Source organism: Notothenia rossii (genome assembly GCF_949606895.1).
Source record: "Notothenia rossii genome assembly, chromosome: 11".
NCBI lineage: Eukaryota > Metazoa > Chordata > Actinopteri > Perciformes > Nototheniidae > Notothenia > Notothenia rossii.
The window spans coordinates 37,870,295-37,887,283 of NC_136910.1; the positions used below are offsets into that span (position 1 = coordinate 37,870,295).

Below are 16,989 nucleotides of genomic sequence, written 5' to 3' on the forward strand. Positions count from 1 at the left end.
AATTGTAAGCAATTGCTCTGTTTTCAGTGTTTACCCCTCCAAAGCTTTAAAACCCTTACAATCTCATTTGTATAAACAATTTTACATTCAAGACGTATAATGTAACACAAATTGCCAAGAGTGACAGTAATTGTGATGATCTTGTTTCTCCTGCTGTCCTGTGGGGCAGGTTTGGACTGAAATATTTAGTTGATATTTGACCTTTTATGTCTCAGTTTTAAGACTTTCTGATAAACAGTGATCATGGTAAATAATCCCATTATGTTCTTGGGAAGTAAAACTAAACATTTTAGTTTTATAGGGCAGTTGCAAGTTTTGACTACAAGGCTTTTCATGAGTTTTGTAGGAAAGATGAATGTGTGAAAGTGTGACCTTTTTCGACAGTGTATGGAGTTGTGTCCCAGTAGACTGTTATCAGATGAATTCTGTCAGTCTAATTGTTTGGACTGCTTCAAATAAATATTATTTTTGTTTGGTGTGTAAAGGGACCCTACCAGATTGACCTGTGTAAATCTGAATGGACAGTGTTGAAATCATTTGTATACACAACTGCCTAATAAACTGCTAAATTGCAAACAAATGTGTCTAGTGTTTTGCAATTAACTTTTTACACTAGAATGTTACACCACAGTCATTAAATAAACCGTTTTCTCAGTGAATGGAATGTTAATTACTCAGACTGCAAACAGGGAATGTCTTCTTGTCAGGGGAAGACCTTAGTAATCTGAAATCCCACCGATTTAGGTTCCAGCTATATTAAGTGCAGTACAGTACATATAGGAACACAATTGTTCCAAAAGTATAAACAAATGAATATAATATTTACAAATATATGCAAAAACAGGTATTGAAGAAGATACAAGACAAGATACAAAAATGCAATACAATAAATAAATAAAAATGCAATGCAATACAGGTTACAAATTACAGGTGGGGAAAAAAACAGTATTAACAAATGTGATCATCTGCAATAAACAACAGTATGGACAGTGGCATTCTGTGATAGAAAGCAATGATGAATTAAGATTAAATAAACTCTTTTATGGCTAAAAAAATTGTTCTGAGTCATCCATGTGTTGCCATCTAGTGGGGAAACGGAGAGTCAGTCCTGCCAGATCTAAATAACATTTCAGTAATTGCATTTCTTTAAATCATAAAAATAACTAAATGTTATAGTATATCAAAGTATTTTTAGGTCAGCAGAACTTTCTTCGTATTTATAATTCAATTTTTTTTCCGTTACTGGCATGCTAGTAGAGTAGTAGGCCACATAAAAAAATACGGTTTGTGTTTCTTTAAGAGACGATGTAAACATTCAAACAACTTCCGGGTCACCAAATATGGCCAGAGGTTAGCTTCCTTTAGCTTGTCAATTTTAGCCCACGGAAAGCTGTAGACGTTTGTGCGTAATTACTGTTTTTAAAAAAGAAATTCAAATGTGATATATCATGTCAAAACAAGATAATTGTGTGAGCAAATGTACTTAGACATAAAAATGTGTGGCGAATGTTAGCTAGGTTATTATAGCTAACGTTAGCTAGCCTTGTTGTGACTGCCATGGTGGTCTTTAGTTTTATAAAGTCGCTTTTTTAGTATTTGTTTGTAATATTTGTTAGTTATGTTACTGTCCTTAAATAGGATATACATATAACTGTAGCAGCTAGATTGCCGGGTAAGATAGATAGAATATGTCATGGTAAAAGTATGCTAACATCAACAGCTAGTTGGTTTTACGATATTTCAAAATAAAAGTTTGGACTTTCCTGTACATATTTGATACTATTCATATGAGATAATAGTATATCTGGGCATATTGTTAGTAAACCCACTGTCGTTTCCCTGCAGCATGGCTTCATTTGGTTGGAAGAGGAAAGTTGGTGAGAAGGTTTCAAAGACAGCTGTGCAGCAGTTTGTGGCTGAAGCAGAGAAGCCAGAAGTTGCTGGACCCAGGAGAGAAGATGAGGTGGACTGGCTGCACGCCATCAAAAGACGGAAGGAGATCCTGCTGGAGGACTGTGCAGCCAAGAGCAAGAGGCTGAAGGAGGAGGGGGCCGAGCTGGCTGGGCACGGCAGGTGAGCCATGCTGAGGGTTAAAGCTCCTCTGTGTGCACATCACAGTCAGTGACAGCTTTAAAAAGGGGTGGAAGAAGTACTCAGACATTTTACTTAGTTAAAAGAAGAAGTACCAGAGTGTAGGAATACTCTGTTACAAGTAAAAGTCATGCAATCAAAATGTTACTCAAGTAAAAGTAAAAACGAATTGGCATCAAAATATACTTGTACCAAAAGTAAAATAACTGGTTATTCAGATCGGCCCACTGCAGCTAGTTTGAATGACTTTGTATACTGCAGGGTAGCTTGTGAATTTATTCCAGGTGGAACTAAAGTCTGATTTAAGACTTCATTATAGTTCACATCATTAGTCATAATCTGCAACTTAACTAAAGGTATTAAATTAATGTTGTGGAGTAAAAGTACACAATTTAGCTCTAAATTTGAGAAGAGTAGAAGTACAGAGTAGCAGCTTGAGTAAATGTACTGCCAGTGGTTAGTTTACACCACTGGCTATAAACAATAACAGTCAGACATGCAAACTTTCATTATTTGTACAACTTCTTTATTTAATTCCTCGTGTACAGAGACACATATATTTTACATGGAAATGTTAGTCGTTGGCGGGAATAGTTAGGATTTTTCTCATTATGATTCCAGAAAAAATGCAAAGTGAGTTGGTTGCTTTGATAACAATGACAAGTGGTGAACAAGTCAGTTAGTAATTTGAAAGACTGTGTGCCAGTTTTATAAGTTGCAGGATTACAACTTGAATTGTATGTTATTCTATGATGATACTGAGGGCTTCCTGTGTGTGTGCTGTGGGATTCTTGATGTGGACTACTGGATTTGATAGGAGGGGTTTTATCACGCTTAATCACTCGGTACATACAAAGTGATTAACATAGCCAGTGAACCATCAGATCCCCATCTTCTGAAGCAGGATCTGCTTAAGACGAGCTTTAAGTAGATTTGCTCTTTGTAAAGGAGGGAGATTGCATTGAGGATAACAACACTTCCAGCTTTTGCGATGTTTTTGTTGATCATGCAAGATAGACTTGTATTTTACAAGAGCTCAAATAACTATACATGTGATGTTACAAATCTTCCATGGGAGGGCACCATTGTACAAAGCGCACAGACCCATCAAACAAAACAAATGGGTTCATACTGGATGCTTATCAAGTTGAATTCAATTCAATAATATGCATTTTGAAGGGGAACTCAACAGAGCAATCCAACCTGGAGTTTTTCCTTATATTTTATTTGTTTTTTTTAAAGTAAGGTGTGTTTGTGCAAGCTTATGTTTTTGTATAGCTTTTGATTTCCTCAGGATAATATAAGTAAATGGATGCATATTAAGTTATTGATCTGTTGGTGGATTTTAAAAATAATGTCAGCAATGCTCAGCTTTATATTCTGTGACTCTGGCAAAAAATCCCTCAGCTTCCTTTGTATACATTTCCAGAATTTTCCAGAGACACATGCAAAGAGAAAAATAGGCCTAAAACTGTAATCTGATATTCCTCCCATGATAATTGACCTTTTTAGCCCAAGTACGGCCCATAAACTCCCCTCAGCCGAGGATGTAATGCTGTTGCCCTTAGTGACTGCCTGTAATCGTATAAGTGAGGAGAAAGTGGATTTTGCCGGGGAAGTGATGTCCTTCTGCTCCGTAATGGCTGCTCTGAGGTTTGAGATGGTGTCTGGTCGGGGACGTCAGCCAGGAGCTCCTCTAAACACATTGACCTCTGATGCCAGCCGTCATTACCCAGCTTTAGATGCTCCTGATGTAATGAACTCTTTTACCTTTTTTTGAATTGCCTCTCATTTAGTTTGAGACCTATTTTGTGCGGTAAGTAGGCCTGGACGAAAAAAATGTTTTGCACGTTTTTTTAGTGAGGGTTTCCCGTTTAAACTACATGGAAAAACATCATAAACTCTCTACATACCAATTGCAATTCGCAATATTAATCATGAAAATGCATTTAAAACTCTTGAAATCGCAGTTAAACACATTGGAATCACCTTACCTTACAGTTTGTTAACAAACACTTACATTTTTTACTAAGCATCCTTTTAAAGTAATCATCGAAATATATGAATCATAATCTTTAGGTATACCTGCATGGATAAATAAATAAGTAAAAATAGGAACATTATATGAGTCTGATCTTCTATAAATGATTATTCCTTTTGGGTTTTTTTTACAAAATAAAATAATAAAGGATTATTCCTGTATTTTTTATCAGGCTTTACTTTTCACTTTATAGCTGTGAAAGGGAGGTGTGTGGCTTTTTCTTTGTATTCAATACCATCAGTTAAGGTAAAGAAATAAGTCATGCATTGCAAAATCCTGCCTTGTTAGCCTGCTTTCTTTCTTTAGAAGAAAAAGCAGGGCCGGACCAATGTTTGTGATACGTGGGAGTTCGGTGAGACAGCAAGTCAAATCCTCATCCAAATGTTACCAAATATTTTGCTGACTTGCAGCTGTCATGCTGAGTCATTTTTCAGACTAAAACTGAGTTTGAATCATCCAATGGGACAGCTTGTTTAGTTTAGAATAGGTTATCAGCTTAGTGTTGCCAACATAGCTATTTGGGATGTTTCCTCCTTTTGAACAGCAAAGCATGAAATCATCATTATACCCTAACCCTCTACTTATTTCATCACAAAACATGCTGCAAAAATCTCAATTTATTTCACATTAGCTTACTTTTCTTGAACTATATAAGATACTTTTAACCACTGAGTGCAGACGTTAGTGTATCTTCTCTCTCTGCCTTTACTTTGACTGGTATACAGAGGTTTGATAACAGTAGAAGAGCCTTGTATAGCTCTCACGCTCATGTGCTTCATTTCCTCACATGGTTTTGCAGCCTCACATGTCGGTAAGATTTCCACACTGCTCTAGTTCCATTTCCTCACTCGTCTCTCGGACTAAATATCAGTTCAATGTTTTCTCAGGCTTGATCCTGCTTCTGGCTATTATCTGAGTTGTATAACTTATCAGTGTTAAATGTCTGCTTTGTGTGGTTCTTATTGCTTTGAATGTTTTCAGGATATCCTCCTATTAAACATGAGGGCAGACATGCTGTATTGTTAAACACAGGATTTCACTTCATAATCATTCCATTCCCTTATCTTTATCAGGCTACTGACAATATTGACTTGAGGAGCATGTGTCCTTTTGGGTTTGTTAAAACGGGACCATTTCCTCGTAAAATACCAATACAATTGTCAACCTTTATAAACTAATCTATGCAACACAGATCAGAAGAACACAGAGGACAGGATGCCGTGTGGCCTTTGCCCAAATGTATGCAAAACCTGTTTACAGAAATCTCACGAACAAAGTGACTGCGTTATGTTTTCCTGGATAGAGTTTGATATGCATGTATTCAGCTCAGTGTGTGTTTAGCTCTTGTTTACTGTGATGCCATTCTGCCAAACAGGTGCACAGGTGTTGTGGAGTATGCTTGCAGCTTTATAGCATAAATAAGCTTATGTACACTTCTCCTCTAGGAGCCATTCCTGCTTTATTTAATCTAAATGTCAAAAGAACAAAGCATTGATTTGATTATTTGAGTGAAAATGATGAATGAAGTGCACAAAGTAAACATTTACCGTACTTGAATGTGACTCAGCCAAGCTTCATAAAAGTCTATTCATCAGCTTTTGGAGATGTCATTTGCAACAATGAAATGACAGGAGCAGCTTCTCTAACATGCAGCGACAGATATCTCCAGGGGAAAGGGCTTCATGATACCCACTCACAAATACGTGTTGTGTTACATAACATTAAATCTCAGGGCGGAGACAATCAAACTGAGTGTCTAATTTCAATTCTTTTTCTTGAATGAGTCGCGCTTCAGTGCTGCTTTATCCAAAAATGGAACTTTGGCCTGAGTTTATACAAAGCCATGTTCAACACGATGTAATGCACGATGTCTGTGTAGGGCGTTGGTGGCTTTGGGCCCTTAAATCATACGCTTTTCTTTTTTTTTTTACAAAAGCATAATTGTGCTGACATGAACTAATTTAATAACCGACAGCTGCCGTTTAAAGCTTCCTTTACTTAAGTAGAGCTTTACGCTAGAATGCAATTCTATTAAATATCATTTCATGGGAGCATAGTCAAGTGTGCAGACTATCTTTATTTTTAATTGTCATTTAATTTTTTCCATTTTTAACTTTAGATCACAGCCGACAAACATAGATACACTATTACTCATTCAAATGCATTGCGGTTTACAACAGCATTCATAGGTACATGTTTATTTTGATGCTAAAAGAACTTTTTTTTATGATTTAAACCCCATTTTGTGTTTTCTCCAGGCACTGGGAGGCCATTAAGAAGTTGGACGAGGCGATTGAGCTGACTCCAGACAACCCGCTCCTGTATGAGATGAAGTCTCAGGTATGATTTAAATCAAATGTTGATATTTACTATTATTCTCACCATACCATACATACCAGGATGTCTTCCATCTCAAGTCTGTTTCAACCCATTAAGTTCTAAAGCCTCCTTTTTTATTCTACACATTCTTCTACGTTCTATATATGTTCTACAAAAAGATGTCCTACATTACCCGTAATGCAATTAAACAGTGGAAAATTGTGTTTTATATGTGAGGAAACGTGAGCCTACCCTCTAAGCAGCTAGCCGTTGAGTAAAGTGGTTATCATTGTCTTTAACCACATGTCCTAAAAGCAGTATGTTGCTGCCGTTTCCTGTCACAGTACAAGCGTGCCTAGAATGCGATGCAGTCAAACAGCTGCCTTTTTAAAGTACTAAGGTAATCAAGACGGCTTTTTAATTATACAAAATACAGTTTGTTTACCAGAATGTAACCAATCTGTTTTTGAGTAAACTGAAAGAGGCGGCATGAAATCCTTCAAAGCTTTTGAATGCTTTACAGCACAAAGTTAAAAAAAATGCTTGAGTGGATTCTTTTTAGGAGATTCCTCATAAATAATACAAAATATTCAAAGATTGCATATAGGCTTGGCTTTGATATTATATTCTGTAAAAAGCAGTCTTTTGTCATGTCACTTGTTGGTGCTATACACTAGAGTAGGTCAATGTCATTTTCTTAACCTCTCCTCTTGAACTCTTTTTTTCTGTACATTCTCAATTTGTTTAACTTAACATTTCAAAAGAGTTCAATCATGCATATATAGAAGGATATAAATATTTACCTGTTATTCTGTTTATCGCCGTAGTTAGGGTTTCTAGTTTTACATCTGCGTAGGACGATATATCCGACAGGGGTTTCCTGTTTAGGATATTCCAAGCAGTTAATGGCCAACACATGAAGTTCATCAGTCACTTCCAGCTACTCTCCTGATAACCGACCACTTGTTCCCTTCATGACCTTTGGTTTGGGAAAGCTACTCTCCACCAGCATGATGTTGATGCACTTCCCATCCCTGTCTTAGTACTCTGTCTGATCATTGATTAGCCATCATGGCCACATAGACCCTCTTCCAGCTGCCACTGTGGAATGCTTCTAAGATAGATAAGTCAATATGAGCGCAGTGATGACAGAAATGAACGCCTGCAACATGTTTCAAACAGCTCTAATGTCTTTACGCTCCTTTTCCTTATTCCTTTCTCTGGTTACTTTCACTTCCTCGTCTGTTATTTAGCCATCATTCCTTTCTTCGATCATAGGCATCTTTGAACAGACACACTCGATGATTTCCGCCTTCATTTACTACGACTAACCCAATGAAATCTCCTGTATGGCCATAACCAGTGTATGCCTAATACAATATGATCCATTATAGGATATTTGAGAAGGAAATGATTAGAGCACCAGGCCTGGAAGCCACCACAAAGGGGAAGAGTCCTCCTCATGCTACAAATGAATTTAAGCATGACAAAAAGAAATATGTTTTTCCTCGATTCAGCGTGTGTGTGTTTGACTGCACATGTAAAGCACATCTAACATATCAGTGTCCATTATGAGGCTGAGAATAGGCCTGACCTCCTCTTGTTCCCATTACTGGCCCAGATGACGAGGATGGCTGCACTGATGCTGGTCATGTACCTCCCTTCGTCACTTTCTATCCATTTAACTCGATCAGTATTGTGCCACTACGCCCACTGTGTGACTGTGTGTCTGTTACAGCAGGCTGTTGCACACTTCCTGGCTACATTATAAAGGATTTCAGCTGATGGAGGCAAAAGAAAGTTGTAGATTTTGTTGTAAAGTCACGAGGTTCGTTGCGCTTTTCCAGCTATTTCTTTCCGTATATTTCATTGTGATATGCATCTTTAATATCTTCCTTTGGTATAATTCAGAGACACTGTGGCCCATGCATACTAACAGTTTAACAGCTCTAATAACAGTTTGGTTCTTAGTGTTCAAACTGATATTTATGAATATAAGTGGCTTATGTTGTTTGACTTGGTCTGGGTTTTGTTGCTTAAAAGTGCACTCGTATCTCAGATGAGCTTTTTTCTTACTTGACGGTAATGCAAAATATACAAATTCCAGGTGAAGGTGCATGCATTCAGCTACTGAGTGTCTGAATACATTATGATTAATAAGACAAGGTTAAAGAAGGGAATTAACTATAAGCAAGTAAACTATACAAAGTCGTCTTCTGACCATGACTCTGCAGTGGATGTATTCTGTGCTTTATGTTCAAATAGGGAATTGGTCATGTAGGGCAACAAAAACAAAATCACCCGTCAGTTTCAAAGGTGACATTCTTTTTCTCGTTTTGTGCAACCAACAGTCGAGACTGAAAGATATCTATCTGAAATGATATTAATATGGATATACAATTATGAAAAACAGCAAATAAAAATCACATTTGAGGAGAAAGAAATATCATTTTTGCTAGAAGAATTTCAACTGCCAGTTGTGTTGAGTAATCACACTTTGGTTTTCCTTGTGAAAGTATCTCTTTAAGGGTCTTTAACCTCGTCTGGTTTCTCCTCAGGTGCTCACCATCCTGCAGGAGGTGTTCCCTGCAGTGAAGGCAGCGGAGATGGCGGTGAAATTGCGCCCCCTGTGGTGGGAGGGCTGGCAGACCCTGGGCCGAGCTCAGCTCAACCTGGGAGAGGTGGACCTGGTGAGTATTGATGACACACACACACGCACACACGCACACACACACACACACACACACACACACACACACACACACACACACACACACACACACACACACACACACACACACACACACACACACACACACACACACACACACACACACACACACACACACACACACACACACACACACACACACACACACACACTCCAGATGAAATGTAATTGATCGCAAACGCTGTCAAATTGCATTCAAATTCAGGTATAGTATGTACATGCAAATACCAGATGGAGGAATGTGTTAGTCGTGTGGGAGGACACAGAACTTGTAACAAAAACGAAATTCCTCTGTTTACAAATGACAGATGATTGTGTATCAATTTGACAGCTTATTAGAAAATCATGTTTGGTGATGTTGCTCCATTACAAATATTCATATTAACATGAAAAGAAAAAATGTGACAGTCTACTTCAATAAATAACATTAATAGATATCTAAAAATGTTTTATACTATACTAATATAAACCCATTTTCTTTCATGCAAACACACCAGATGTCATGCTGGCACTCTGAACTGACCGTTACCACATTTCCTCAGTAGTATCGTTAAAAGATGTGTTCTCGTGTTCAGACAATCACTTATGATCTTCCTTTGAACAGCTTTGAATGTTTGATTTTGCAATGAACTCCACCAGATAGTAGCCGCCTATAAATCAGTAGTGTGAGGGGCTGTTAAAGTACGTCAGTTATTTTCTGTTTACTTTTTTCGGCACTTTGCTCCGAGATGTTCCTCTTTTTAAAATCACGCCCTCTCGCCTCGGGCTCGGACGATTGCTTAAATTACAGAGAACACGCCGGGACCTGTGGGTGCAGGAAACCTGCAGAACTCCTCGTTCGCCCGGTTAGAGCCAAACAAACAGGCCTGAACTCTGAAACCCTTCAGCTACAGGCGCTACATGTCCCTCCTTAGAGCAGGAGACCTGTCCTACGGCACAGGGACAACAATGGAAGTGTTGAAAGTTACCTGAGCTAAAAACTAAACACACCTTGTTGAATAATGAAGCTGTTGAGAAGGAAGGCGAAAAAAAGGGGACATCTATTTATAGCGAGACTTGTTCAGTCAAGTTTTAAAGCGTAGTGTGCATCAACACGTTTGAGTGCATTGATTCTCTCTTTTCATGAGTCTTTTCCTTTTCTGGAAAGCACCCAAATCAAACAAGCATATAGCTTCTGATGTTGTTATTCCTCACGTCTCCTAAGGTTTTAAAAACATTGCAAACTGTCATCATTGCAGCGTGACAGCTCCATCTCCATTTATCTCTCACTATTATCACAAAGGAGCCGGTTGATCTGCCTGTTGTGGCGTTTTGTCTGTTGAAGGATTACTTTAGAAATAAAAACCTGATGCGACTGTGGTCTGTACAAGATGAAACCTGTTGTTGTTTTGAGACGATTCAAAAGCCAGAAATCTATTTGAGTGTAACATGTCAAACAATTTTTCAGCTGGACTTGACAGTGCAGGTTGTTCATGTTAGAGGTTGTAGAATTGTTGGCCTTCTGTGAGGTTCCCATGAAGAGCTTTATACGGAGGCTCAGCTTCTCATAAACTACTCAAGTAAGCGTTTAGTTTAGTTGTTCTAATACAAAATGACTTATTGAAGTTGATCTTCTTCATTGAAAAAGCCTCATGATGTTGGAACTAAATGTCCTTGTGTTGTTAAAGCTTGGGTGAAAGGTTTCTTGGGAAATAACAGTTTGTTTTGGTGATTACATTCTTGATGTGTGATGCATCAATGACTCTTCCTCAGCCAGACTGGTACCACAGGTTGGACATGTGGGATTTGTTCTGGGGATGACTTACTGACTGATGACCTTTTCACAATGAGAGTGTGTCAGTGTCGCTGTGAACAGGTGCAACCGAAAGGCAAAGCTGTCTGTAGACGTGTGTTTTCATATGTACACAGCGTGCCAGGGGAAGATGGTTATCAGTGCAGATCCGGGCAGATTTTATGGATTTGTATCGACTTAGATAAAACCAATAAAGTGTAGATCCTTTATTTAATCTAGTTAAATATATGATGTCTACCTCAGACTGCCAGGGTTGTTCTCCTTTATCACAGTCCAGGCTCTTCAGTCAGAAAAGTGTGTGTACATTTAGAAAACACTGAGGTTGGTTGGCAGATTCTCTAAACTCCGACACTCTATTTCTTATCTGCAAAAAGCATTCATTCACTAAACAAATGACAGACGAGCAGCAGATTACATTACATTACATTGCATTTAGCTGATGCTTTTATCCAAAGCGACTTACAGTAAGTACATTCGACCAGGAAGATACAACCTTGAAGAAAACAGAATCATATAAGTACATCAGGTTTCATAGAGCCAAACATTTCAAGTGCTACTCAACTGGCTTTAGATAAGCCAGTCCTTTATTAGTATATAAGTGCTTTGTTAGTAATTCTATCGCTCGAAGTGGAGTCTAAAGAGATGAGTTTTCAGTCTGCGCCGGAAGATGTGTAAGCTTTCTGCTGTCCTGATTTCAATGGGGAGCTCATTCCACCATTTTGGAGCCAGGATAGCAAACCCACGTGTTTTTGCTGATGGGAACTTGGGTCCCCCTCGCGGTGTGGGTGCAGCAAGCTGTTTGGCCGATGCAGAGCGGAGTGCACGTGCTGGGGTGTACGGTTTAACCATGTCCTGGATGTAGGAAGGGCCAGATCCATTCGCAGCATGGTACGCAAGTACCATTGTCTTGAAGTGGATTCTAGCAGTTACTGGAAGCCAGTGAAGGGAGCGGAGGAGCAGCGTGGTGTGGGAGAATTTAGGAAGGTTGAAGACCAGACGAGCCGCTGCATTCTGGATGAGCTGCAGAGGTCGGATGGCACATGCAGGTAGACCAGCCAGGAGGGAGTTGCAGTAGTCTAGGCGTGAGATGACGAGAGCCTGGACCAGAACCTGCGTCGCTTTCTGGGTTAGCTGGGGGCGTATCCTCCTGATTTTGTAAAGCTTGTATCTGCAGCAGCGGGTTGTAGCAGCGATGTTTGCAGTGAAGGACAGTTTGTTATCTAGGATCACACCCAGATTCCTTGCAGTCTGAGTCGGGGAAACAATACAGGTGCCAATGTTGATTGTTAAGTTAGGGAGGCGTGTGGTGTAGTGGGTTGTGCATTGGTGTTTGGATCAGGGGGTCACAGGTTCAAACCCCACTGCAGTCAGCATGTCGTTGTGTTCCTGGGCAAGACACTTCACCCCAAACTGCTCCTGTAAGTCGCTTTGGATAAAAGCTTCTAATAAGTGACATGTAATGTAAGTCAAGAGTGGGACAATCTTTTCCCGGAAGGAAAATTAGTTCAGTCTTGTCAAGGTTGAGCTTGTGGTGATGAGCAGACATCCACTGAGAGATGTCCGCTAGACAAGCAGAGATGCGTGCGACGACCTGGGTTTCTGAGCGGGGAAAGGACAGAATTAATTGGGTGTCGTCAGCCTAGCAATGGTATGAAAAACCATGCGGGCTAATGACAGATCCGAGCGAGTTTTTGTACAAGGAGAAGAGGAGGGGACCAAGAACAGAGCCCTGAGGGACCCCTGTAGTTAATTGACAAGGGTCAGACTCAGACCCTCTCCAAGTCACCCTGTAGGTACAGTCTTTGAGGTATGAGGTGAGGAGGGAAAGTGCAGTGCCTGAAACTCCAAGTTCTTGGAGAGTGCGAAGGAGGATCTGATGGTTCACCGTGTTGAATGCAGCAGACAGGTCCAGAAGGATGATGAAAGAGGAGAGGGAGGCTGCTTTAGCAGTGTGCAGTTCCTCAGAGACAGCAAGGAGAGCAGTTTCTGTTGAGTGACCTGCCTTGAAACCAGACTGGTGCGGATCCAGAAGGTTGTTCTGATGGAGATAACAGGAGAGTTGTTTAAAGACAGCGCGTTCAAGTGTTTTAGACAGGAACGGGAGGAGAGAGACAGGCCTGTAGTTTATAACATCGGACAAAGGTGGAAGGAGTGAAGTTAGGTAGCTTGAAGAGGGAAAAGCTCCAGTTGGGAGAGAGCAGGAGACCAGTGCCACCTCCTCTGCCAGAGGGTCTGGGTGTGTGGGTGAAGGAATATGCTGTGGAGAGAGCTGCTGGGGTGGATGTGTTGGATTGAGTAATCCAGGTCTCAGTGAGAGCAAGGAAATCCAGAGACTGCAGGGAAGCGTAGCCAGAAATGAAGTCAGCCTTAGGAACAGCTGACTGGCAGTTCCACAGGCCCCCTGCAACTAGCTGTTGGATCTCAGTGGAGCATGTGGTATAGACGAGAGCAGGCCGGTTATATCGATTAGGAGATACACAGGGCCAGTGATAGTTGCGAGAAGACACATGAAAAGGGATGGAGAAAATAAACATGATTATAGCATGAGGGGCTAAAAAACCAAAGAAAATAAAAATACTAGCTCAATCAAAGTAGGATTTGCCCCCTCTTTGCCTCCCTCGTGACTCCCGCAGGACTCCAATGTCTTTGTCAGTCTTCGTCTGTCTGACGCTGAAGCTGACGCTCCAGGAAAGAGCTACCTAATGAACAGATCTTCAATGAACTGTCATTGACCTCATCCATCAAAGATTAGTGTTATCATTTTCTGTTTAACTTTATGAAAATGAATTCAGCATTTTACCCCTAACGTTTTTGAAAAGCAGTTCGTGACCAACGTGGGCGACAGCAGTTCTTATCACCGTTTATAATTGGATGAAAAGTCAAAGTACTTTAAACGGAAAGATTCTTTAATACAATGATTGATCTGTTTGCATCAGGTTAGCTTCAGGTGTTGCATTCCCTCAGAAACACTTTTATTAAAAAACATCTGACTTTTAATCTAAGTCACTGAGCGGCTTCAGAGCCTCCGAAGACACCGACATGTTCTACAGGCTGAGGCTTACACACTTCTTTGTCAAATGTGTAGTGTGCTCTTTTTAAAGACGCTGAACTTTCAGTGTTATTCAAGTAAAGTTTACATTAATAATAATAATAATAATAATAATAACATTGTTTGTGGTAAGTGGCTTTTAATATGGGTTTCCAGTCAGTGTTATTCAGATTACTGTTAACACTCTTAAGTGGATTCAGATTTGCCTGAATCTGTGAGAAAAGGCTTGAGAGATTTCAGACTTCTGTCAGAATCAGTTTACGAGCTAATCAGTGGCCTCATAGAGCATAGGGACAGATTTATCTCTCCATGTCACAGCACGGCGTCACAGCTTGACCTCAGGTCCCAGAAACCACCGGAGGCCGTTTGTATTCCTCTTTTATTGGGACAATAATTTTCACATTGATCTACAAATGCACTGTCAGCTGCGAGCTATTGAAGTCTTCCTAATGAAACCATAAATCTGGCTGCACGAGGAATGTTTAACGTCTCGTTCTGTAGACAAGCTGACGAGGCTCTTTCGGCTCCAATCTCATACCATTCATCTGTGACAGAGCAGGGCAGAAAAGGGCCTGAAAAAAAATTCCAGATGAAAAATTACATTCCAGGAAGAAATAAACTCACTTTTTGAATGACCCTCCCTCAGAGTTATGTGTTTGAACCCTAAGCTCACCTGGTGCTTGTCCCTGTAGGCCGTGAGGTCCTTCCAGGTGGCGATCCACCTCTGCCCTTCAGAGCGCTCCTTGTGGCAGGAGGACCTGGAGTGGGCCTGGAGGTTACAGAAGCAGGAGATGGCAACAAAAGAGAAGACCCGGCAAGAAGAGGAGACCAAAAACCAGATCCTTAACGCCCCGGAGCTGAAGCAGGACTTTGATTTTGAGTCGGATGAGGTGCTGGCCGCCTGCGTGGCTGTTGCCGAGCGACAGACACGCTACGAGGAGCTGAAGAGGACCACCGTGGTCATGGACGCTGAGGGGAATATAAAGAGTGTACTCACTGGGGAAGGGGGTTCGGAGGAGCCTTCAACAGACATCTTTGTCAAAGCAAGAGGACTTTGATTTTGTTTCAGCATCAATTATTGTCCTGGTAAAAAAAAACGACAAAGTCTGCTTATAGGTCTATATATATAACATATAGTTGACTTCTCTCATATAGTTTTGATCCTTTTGATGTGATTGTGTTAATGTGCATGTAGACTTTTTACATGTTTTGAAGCGGTCAACGCGTATCCTAGCTCTGTGTGTTTCCTCTGGATAATTTGGGATTCATTATAAAATGTAGGCACAATTTCTAAGAAAATTGACAAATAACAAGAAGGAAAATGAAAGCTTCAATCCCAACTAATTCTTAGAGCTAAAGCAGTGAAAAGCTGCTAATACTTTAATAAAGAAATGTAATTAAACATTTGCGTGAAATTGATTAATCTTTCCAATTAAGTATCCCGCAGTATTAAGGCATATGAACACAAATCTAGTTCCTATGTTATTTTAAAAATTAAGATTTTCTTTTTTGTTAGTTAAATGTGAATGACTTGTGAAGTGTTGTCGTGTTTGTTTGTTTCTGAAAAGAGCATGCATGCTCTGCTTATTGTCAACAAGTGTATAAACCTGAATAAAAAGGTGGAATAGTTCTCTGTGTTTCCTGCACTTTTCTTTCCCTTTTTTAGTCCTGTGCTTTGTTCTTTGTTATCTGGAGATGAGTTGCAAGATATCTACCAAGGTGGATGCAATACCAGTATTTAAAGACCTTGATTCATAAAAAATAAAAAAAAACGATTGCTTGAATTTAACTTTAAAATACATCTAACAGGGTTCTTACGGTCATTAAAAACCTGGAAAAATCATGGAAATTCAAAATGCTAATTCCAGGCCCTGGAAAAGTTATAAAAAATAATATTTTCCCAAAGTTTTGGAAAAGTCATGGAAATGTAACTAAAATTGCATCCAATATCATTTATATTTTATCTAATCGTCGAAATATTAATACTATAATAATAAATACTGTATAGTAATGAAACCTAAAATGGCATTTAACTGACGAGATGTTTTGCTGGTGAGAGATTGTAGTTGCTTTAGCGTGTAGAAGCTAGTAAGCCTATTTGATTTGTTTTAGATAGGCACAACATGTTTCATATGCAGACCTTATTTTCCTGTTCCATGTTAAAATAAACCATTTTCAGTGGTACCGCTGAGACAGAGTAATGTTTTTGGTCATGGAAAATTAGGTAAAGGTCATGGAGAAGTCATTGAAAATCATTGGTGGAAAAGTGTATGAACCCTGATTTAAATATCCAAAGAATATGGTTAGACAAATACAATGTAATAATAAACGTCTGCTTTTAGCAACATCTTACTGCACTTTCTAGGAGGATTCATGCACTTTCTAAAAGTTCAGATAAAGAAATCCCCTTCAAACACTTCTATATAATATCCTACAGAGAGGAACCACAAGACCCCCCTCTAAAAGAACATGTATAAGAAGACAAAGCACAAGTTAACCACAAGCTGCTCTCTGTTTCCTTTCTCAAAGACTTAGACTGATTGTTTTCATTGAAATGTTCCAGAAATACTTCATGATAGCCACAAAGCCAAACATTTAGCGTTACTGCAAGATCTTAATAAGTTTCATTATTAGGTCTCTTACCGGGAAACACAAGTAGAGTTACGGCTGAACATTGTATGAAACCGATTGATCACATCTTTGGATCTGTTCAGAAGGAAATGTTTTCTTTATGATAATTATGAATGTACACGTGCATTGCTGGAGTTGATAGATCTGAGGATTTGGATTACTGATCGTGTCCATTTCAGCATTGTATCACCATGCAGAAAGTTATTGATGGATTGATTTGTTTGTGTGCTATTCATGCAAAGTGTTGTAAAATGCGTTTGAAATGAATGTTTGAGAAATAAGACATTTCTGTCTCACTTCCAGAGCAGTTGAAGTCTTTCTCAGTTTTCTAGGGC

The 16,989-nt window shown here is 39.5% G+C and overlaps 1 protein-coding gene across 2 annotated transcripts; it reads left to right on the top strand.

The window, feature by feature from the left end:
• Window positions 1-1,309: 1,309 nt before the first annotated feature.
• Window positions 1,310-15,653, top strand: ttc33 (tetratricopeptide repeat domain 33). Of its 2 annotated transcripts, none has more exons than XM_079657463.1 (5): window positions 1,310-1,402; window positions 1,846-2,073; window positions 6,391-6,472; window positions 9,010-9,141; window positions 14,716-15,653. In XM_079657463.1, exons 2-5 carry the CDS (start codon window positions 1,847-1,849, stop codon window positions 15,079-15,081), a joined length of 807 nt encoding a protein of 268 aa, XP_079513589.1. In that variant the 5' UTR covers window positions 1,310-1,402; window position 1,846; the 3' UTR covers window positions 15,082-15,653. The 2 variants fall into 2 exon arrangements, with proteins under 2 accessions (XP_079513589.1, XP_079513590.1); XM_079657464.1 differs by lacking the exon at window positions 1,310-1,402 and adding an exon at window positions 1,451-1,469.
• Window positions 15,654-16,989: the final 1,336 nt, after the last annotated feature.

Bases quoted from the DNA above. Each gene is read 5' to 3' on its own strand.
- ttc33 (XM_079657463.1), top strand. From the start codon at position 1,847: ATGGCTTCATTTGGTTGGAAGAGGAAAGTTGGTGAGAAGGTTTCAAAG. The intron at 2,074-6,390 runs GTGAGCCATGCT...TGTTTTCTCCAG, and splicing joins GAGCTGGCTGGGCACGGCAG to GCACTGGGAGGCCATTAAGA. The intron at 9,142-14,715 runs GTGAGTATTGAT...TTGTCCCTGTAG, and splicing joins ACCTGGGAGAGGTGGACCTG to GCCGTGAGGTCCTTCCAGGT.